Consider the following 7,281-nt stretch of genomic DNA (forward strand, 5'->3'; position numbering starts at 1 on the left):
CCTTATGTATTTGAGGCTTTTGTGTAGGTGTACATTGAAGGTTAGGCGATGTACGTGAATGCAGGGTAATAGACTGTGTACTTGTGCTACCCAGATCACATCGTAGAGGTCGACATACCTGTCTGACGAGCTGATGGTATGTGCATATTTGTGACCAATTAGATTGCGCAAAATTAAGATAGTATTCGCGCTTAGTTGTTATGTGGTGTGCAAATATGCTAAGTTGAAGAACATACATGGATATAGGGTATTAGAATGACTTTGTGTACAATCTGGACTACACAGCGGAGAAACAAATGCACTGCTAAGCGTACTTGTTAAACAAAGTTCGGTGTTGGCACATCTTTGCACAGCGGTCAAGTGTGGCGTATGTTCTCTTGAAACCACATTTATTGTAAGTTTACTGGATATGTTGTATATCGTAAATACGCCCTTCTGAGCGCACTTGTATAGTCGTTTTCAGTGCTATGATTTGAAGGCTACATACAATATGTGTGCCCTGAAGGTGTACGTATCTCTGTCGTCGTGTATCGAACGTCCATTAAAAGCATTTGTTTTGGTGCTATGCATAGCTATTATTCTTTAAGCGCAAAAGGTGTGTGACAACTGACATCGTACTCTGAATTGAATCACAACAACAGGGCACACAATTCTACATACCCGACGAGCCCCCGGATCCGGAACGAACAGTTTCAGAGCAGCAGGAAAAGATCCGGGATCATATTCATTAAATACAAAGAAGTCATAAATATCAAATTAATATCAAGTGTATCTTTTAAGTTCAGGTTCGGAGTGTACAAGGTCGCCACGTCATGATTTGCATAAGGACTTCGATTGAAATTTATTGCCATTCATCATCGCAGCTCAAATTCGTCAACTCGATCACAAATGTCGCGATAACTGGAGAATACATTTCAATACATCCGACTAGCATTTTATGAATTCGAGCAAGTAGGGCTGCGGTGTAGTCACTGGTCAGCCAGACTGTAACTTTAGAAGAAGAAAAGAAGGACCTCGGAGGCCTATTGGTCAGTAGCTGCCCAAATTTACTACAGCGTGTCGCATGGTGCTATATCTTTACTGTAGTATGTACTTTAACCATGAGATTCACTATTTACGAGTTGTTCACGAAGCCCCGTTGGAATGTATCCAACAGCATATAAACGTCATTTTTTGTTGATACGCGTTGTCAACATCATGTCGGTGCGCACACTGTCAATGTCGCACGTCACGATGGCATATACATGATAATAACAACCAGAACAGCAACAACATTCAGGGCACCTGCGATGTTCGGAACAACATTGCTTGGAGTTGCCTTTCTATGCCCGGTGGTGGAGTGATAGAACGTTGCCAAACTATAAAAGTTTAGGAGCGTATCCCCCATTAATTGGTTTTATAGTATGAACCCTCCTAAATAAACCGTTCCCGTGTCAATCTGCGGCGATGATGAGCCACCAACAACAAAAGAGTACAAACCGGTATATCTGTATATAGTGCCCATACAAAATTATCGATGCACGTAGAAAAATTTATCGTATTAGTTTGTGCTGGGTATTCGGCGGAACCCACAAACGGTGATCACGTTTCGATTCACGATGCCTCGATATTATTTCGTACTATTGACGTCTTGGGTATGAGTTTGTACTATGGGTAAGTTTCTAACATCAGTATATGCTATTGGTTTGCTCACTATTCGATCTGCATAACATATTTTTCTACTGTGTCTGACAGGGGCTTACGTTGTTATTTACAATAGTCTTCATTAATAGTGGTGAAATGTTGTTTGGGTAGTCTGTGGGCTTTCGGGAGACCAGGCGATGTGCATGTGTGTCTACGATGCTAATTCTAGAAACTGTAACGAACCCGAAACTATGTTCCGGCAGCTGATGTATACAGCAATTGTACCTATACGTGATGATAGTAGCGCGCGTGCAATACCGACGTTGAGCCCAACCTTGATATATCAGATTAACCCGTTTGGCCTTTGACGTAGTCCTCAGCAATGGGCTGCCTGTAAATTTTCTCCTGGATTGGTTTGTGAACTACCTTTTCGATATATGTATAAATAGTATCGTGGCCGTGATCTTGCAAAGGTGGGAAAATAATGCCAGTATCGAGTTTTCGGACGTATCTCTGGAGTTTCAGACTTGGCTTGTACAGTAAACTCGAAGATTGAGGGTGAAACTTTGCGTGAGCACGTTCCCAGTTTGATAGTTGATGGTGCAATACTATAACTTAAGAAGTTTGTTTTATTTGGAGTACGAAATGGTCACTATAGGCCCATATGTTATATGTCGGCTTCTATAAAATGACTCAGCGCATAGCCATCGCCCTTCCGTGTCTAATTTGAAGGGCTCAACGAGTATGAAATTATGAGCGCCTTTTTTTTTCGTATATACTTTTATATAGCCCTCTCGGAACTCGGAATTCTCGATGCTTTTTTTCTTGATTACTGTATTTATATGACAATTTTTATACAATAAAAAACACAAACCACTGATTAGTGATCAGTGATCAGACTCGCAAGGGTCAGACTTGAGACTTCAGACTCCAGAGGCTCATGCTGCCATGCAGACTCCAAGAGTTTTGAGTTTCATCAGACCAAATTTTAGGAGGCTATGAAAATCACCTGCCTTTTTTTTATAAGAACAAATTTATAAAAGGAAAGCACAAGACAGGAGACCACTCACAATTGCTTATTTTATTTTTATGTGCAACTATTCTTGCTTATAACTCAGCCAGCCAGTCAGCCAGCCAGCCAGCTGCCAGTCCCATCAAGATGACTCTAGTGACTGTTACCATCTCACCAGTGACCAGAGTCCACTCAGTCCAGGACTCCAGACCTCCACCACCTGGGGCCGTCTCGCTACAGTCTACTCTCTCTCACGCCTGAGAGAGAGAGGCGACTACTACATACTAGAGGGAAAAAGACGTCAGTCTGGGGCCCTGGGCGGGCTAGGCCCTGGCGTCTGCCCACCAGGGGCCTTCTACTACTCTCCTGAAAAAAGGCGCCAGCCTAGCGTCTGCCTAGCTAGTGCCCCAGCCTGCCCCGCTGCCCCCCACCCGCGGCCCCCGGCGGCCCGGCCAGCAGGCAGGACCTACTACTAGTAGTAGAGAGGTTCCCGGCTCCCTGTGGACCCCGCCTCCCAGAGTCCCAGGTCCTGGGGGCTGGCCGTCTGGGACACTGGGGTCTCTCAAACTCTCAGTGACCACTGACCAGGGCAGTCTCTCAGAGTCTCTGACTCAGACTCTCACTCTCCGAGACTCAGACTCTCACTCTCAGAGACTCAGACTCTCAGAGACTCAGACTCTCAGAGACTCGGATTCTCAGTCTCAGATCTCAGTCTCAGACTCTCAGTAGCTCAGGCTCTCTAAGACCGAGAGGCGAGAGGGTGGCATATTCCTAATGATTGGCTCATTGGCACTCTCTGGCGGTCTGGCCTCTGCCCGCTGTCACTGTGCCCAGTGCCCTCGAGGCTCGGGGCTCACCGGCTCAGGGCCTCAGGCATTCTGGCATCTCCTGGGCTCTGGTACAAGACGCCGGCGTTTGGCAAAAAGATATGTCAGGCGTGTACGTCGTTGTCAGATGCCAACCCAGGCCGCCCGCCCGCCCGCCCGCCCGCCCGCCCGCCGCCCGCGTCTCTGCCTTCTCTGGCGGTCTGACCTGATGAGTGATGAGTGCTGGACTCTGGACTCTGGTAATCAGGTAGTGCACTCTCTGCACTGTGCAGCCAGTGCACTGCATTACTGCAGTGTGCAACCCTCTACTCTGCACTGCTGCAGTCTGCAGTCTGCACGGTGTCCTGTCTGTCTGCACGGTGTCCTGTCTGTCTGCACGGTGTCCTGTCTGTCTGCACGGTGTCCTGTCTGTCTGCACGGTGTCCTGTCTGTCTGCACGGTGTCCTGTCTGTCTGCACGGTGTCCTGTCTGTCGGCACTCTGCAGAGTGCAAAGTCTGTAGACAGTAGCAATGCAGTGACTGCAGTCTATATTTAACTCTGCACTCTGCTCACTGCAGTCTGCTGTGACTTTTCACAACACACACAAGGGAGAAGTACATACTGAAACCAGAACTCTGGCGGCCTTGTCGGGCTTGCGAAGAATGCAGGCGTCGGGCGGCTTTGTTATGCCATATTCAGTTATTCTGCAGTTATTCGCTTGAACTGTATGAGTTCGTACTTCATACCACGACCCTCTCTACTCTAGTAGAGAAGAAATGAAAATATGGCTGAACGGACTCACGTCCATAGGTCATACAGTCATAAATACTTCATACAAATTTTTATGTATTAGCCAGAGGCCCAGACTGGCAGACTCAGAGTTGCCACAGATTTTTTTGGTTTATTTTGTTAAAAAATAAAAGATTAAAAGAATGATCTATATTTTCAGAAGGCTATGAAAAGAAACACAATAATTACAAATATAATGAAATACATACATAAATAAATTGTACGCGCCGGAGTACTCTTATTACTCGACACTCAAAAGCTGCGGTTTCACTGGATGTATTTCAGTATTTGAGCTTATATTAATCTCTACTCTTTACATATCGGTATAAAATAGTCGTTGGGGGATTTCTTAAATAGTAAAACTTCTTGAAGGTTCTCTTTCTCAGACTCAGGACTCGCAGAGACTCAGGGTCTATCAGAGAGCCTCTGGACTCTGGAGTCTGGACTCTGGACTTTCAGACTCTTTTACTTTGTGACTCCCTATGTTCATCAATATTTGATATGGCGTTTGTTTAAAATGTATCGTCGTGGTGTTCGCATTTTGACTTTTTTTCGTCCATGAAAAAAATATTTAATTTTGAATTTGCCAGAAACTGGCTATTGGCAAGGTTTGTACTATGGTTTGTATCTAGGGTATATAAAAGGAGTCCTGCATTTCATTCTCGGTCAAACTATAAATATAATAAAACAAACAAATATTAGTATCATGCCGCACCTAATAACTAACCGACGTCGTGAGTATAAGGGGATCAAAATATATGGCCATTCAGTGCCCCTCGAGGGTCTGAATGCACTAATGTACCTGATTGGGGGAGTAGGTTTCCTGATAGGTTCTGTACTATTCCTGCCTATCTATGACGATTATAAGGGCTCCGGGGCCTGGCTGTTTGTAGGCAGTTCATTCTGCTTCGTAATGGTGGCGTTGCACGATATTCTGGAAGCGAGGAGCATATTAGATAAAGCATGGCGAGTACTCTGGGTACGACATGTATACGATAAAGAGGAGAAATCGAAAACAGTGATTGGAATTTGGAAATGGTTGGAAGTAGTTGTAGCAGTGGTTTATTCCATTGCCGCAATCACTTTTGTGGTGGGTAGCTTCTTCTTCGTGCCAGAGTACGAGAATACAGCAGTAGGTTCATGGCTGTTTGTGTGGGGATCTGTACTTTATGGCTTTGGCGCCTGTATCAACATGCTACAGGTTTACCTGAAGAGTTCCGCCGTTCTCATACAGCTGCTGATGTTTACCTCTGCACAATTCTTGATTGGGTCGGTGTTGTTTCTGGTAGGAAGCGTCGTCTTCTTATTAGACATTCAAGATCCCAGGCCGGTGTATATCATAGATACCTTTGCAGGGTGGTTGTTCATTGTAGGTAGCATCTTATTCGTTGGTGGTGCGTTGACTAATGCACTGCGAGCGAAGTACAGCCATAGACATGAGAACAAAATGGGGCCAAAGAAACAAGAAATCGGGGACGCGGGCAATAAGAAAACTATTCCGAGTGGTGGTGTGATGGGTTCCGTTGCACACATAGCGTAACCGTGTGTACGACAGCGGTATCGTCGGGCTGGCCGGGTCGGATAGTACAAACAGTTCATTATCTTGTCCACTATACCGGAGCATCACACAGAACACGAATATATATATCACAGCACCTGTTGTAGGGCAATGACAGCAGCTAATGGTAGTGGCTATATGTTCATGCTAGGTGTGTGATGTAGCACTAGACTGTACTCTAGCCTACTGCAGCAATTTTTATGTCTCGAGGCCCAGTGTTTCAAGTATAATCATTACAGATTCGACTTTGGGTGCAATCCAAAATAGTAAATAATTCTCGGAGCAAAGGATGTTCAACATGGCTACTAAGCAAATACGGAATCGATAGACAGCTCCGCACAGCAACACCAACACTGCCAGAAGGCAAAGGCTGAGCGCCATTCAATAAAAACCAAAATTAGATATGTACCAAGACGGACACTGGTCAGAAGGACCAGAAGTAACCTTGACCTTGATATACAGGTAGCCTTCTGAATCATCCAGGTCTGCAGTATTCAGACAAAGCATGATCCTTGCTCGTTAGTCGAGACACCCCATATGGCATGTGGCCCAGACTCTCAGGTTCCAAGACTCACAGTGTGCCATGCATTGAAGACAAAGGATAGCAACTGTATATAAATATGCAATCAGTGTGTCACGTAACACAAATAAATATATGAATGATTGTTCGTTCGTAAACTTTCTTTGCGTTTTTTTGAATGTTTATAAAAGTTTATGCTATAATATGTTTTGTGTGGATTTCAGCGGCCTAAATTTTCGAGTGAGCAGTTGATCGTTTTTATTTACGTTACAAAACGTATAAAATCCTAATATCTGCGTAGCACTGCATTAGCGCCTTACGTTCGACTGCATGTAACTATCTACTTTCGTGTCGCTCACTAACGTTGTGTGGTTGGTTGCCTACTACAGTACTTGTTTATGAAATTGTAAAAGTGCTTTCTAATAAGGTTATGTATATGTAGTACCACAGCATCTTTATCAAGAGCTGTGATGTTATGATATATGGTGCACTAAGCGAGCCTATGGACACAATTAAAAGTCAAACTCAGATTCAATATGGTATAGTTAGTAGAGAATAGCAGCCGATGTACAAATAATAGCAAATAGCAACCCAGCTGCGTATAGTATTCAACGTAAGATCATAGGTATATGTGCATATCTATTCAGGTATCAATACATAACCATGGCTAGAAGTTGTCATAAGGTGCTGCCGTATGAAGCGGAGATATTCTCGCAGATGGTGGACGAAGATGGATTGTTGATCATGGGGAGGGTATGTACTATATCATATTATATATATATATATATATGAATACAGACACACATACACGTATATATATATATATATATATATATATATATGTATATATATATATATATATATATATATATATATATATATATATATATATACATGTATGTCTGTATATATATATATATATATATCTATATATATATATATGTGAGGACCTAANACANANATANATATATA

At 43.6% G+C, this 7,281-nt stretch overlaps 3 protein-coding genes across 3 annotated transcripts in view; all 3 read left to right on the top strand.

Moving 5' to 3' along the window:
- The window catches only part of SARC_05155 (ATPase), a gene marked incomplete at both ends in the record, with an annotated part of 8,168 nt that extends 7,437 nt beyond the window's left edge, over positions 1–731 (top strand). The window contains one exon of the mRNA XM_014300986.1: positions 642–731. Within this exon, the coding sequence (XP_014156461.1) occupies positions 642–731 (90 nt within the window). The remainder of the gene's footprint in view (positions 1–641) is intronic.
- Positions 732–4,899: 4,168 nt separating this feature from the next.
- On the top strand, positions 4,900–6,541 carry SARC_05156 (hypothetical protein). Its single transcript, XM_014300987.1, has one exon. It carries the CDS (start codon positions 4,938–4,940, stop codon positions 5,769–5,771), a length of 834 nt encoding a protein of 277 aa, XP_014156462.1. The 5' UTR covers positions 4,900–4,937; the 3' UTR covers positions 5,772–6,541.
- A 392-nt stretch (positions 6,542–6,933) lies between these two features.
- Positions 6,934–7,281, top strand: part of SARC_05157 (hypothetical protein) — a gene marked incomplete at its 3' end in the record, with an annotated part of 4,788 nt that continues 4,440 nt past the window's right edge. The window contains exon 1 of the mRNA XM_014300988.1: positions 6,934–7,062. Within this exon, the coding sequence (XP_014156463.1) occupies positions 6,973–7,062 (90 nt within the window). The 5' untranslated portion in view covers positions 6,934–6,972. The remainder of the gene's footprint in view (positions 7,063–7,281) is intronic.

The sequence above is a fragment of the Sphaeroforma arctica genome (genome assembly GCF_001186125.1).
Source record: "Sphaeroforma arctica JP610 unplaced genomic scaffold supercont1.319, whole genome shotgun sequence".
NCBI lineage: Eukaryota > Ichthyosporea > Ichthyophonida > Sphaeroforma > Sphaeroforma arctica.

What these genes read in the sequence shown, in the direction of transcription:
- SARC_05156 (XM_014300987.1), top strand. Translation starts at nt 4,938, where the DNA reads ATGCCGCACCTAATAACTAACCGACGTCGTGAGTATAAGGGGATCAAA.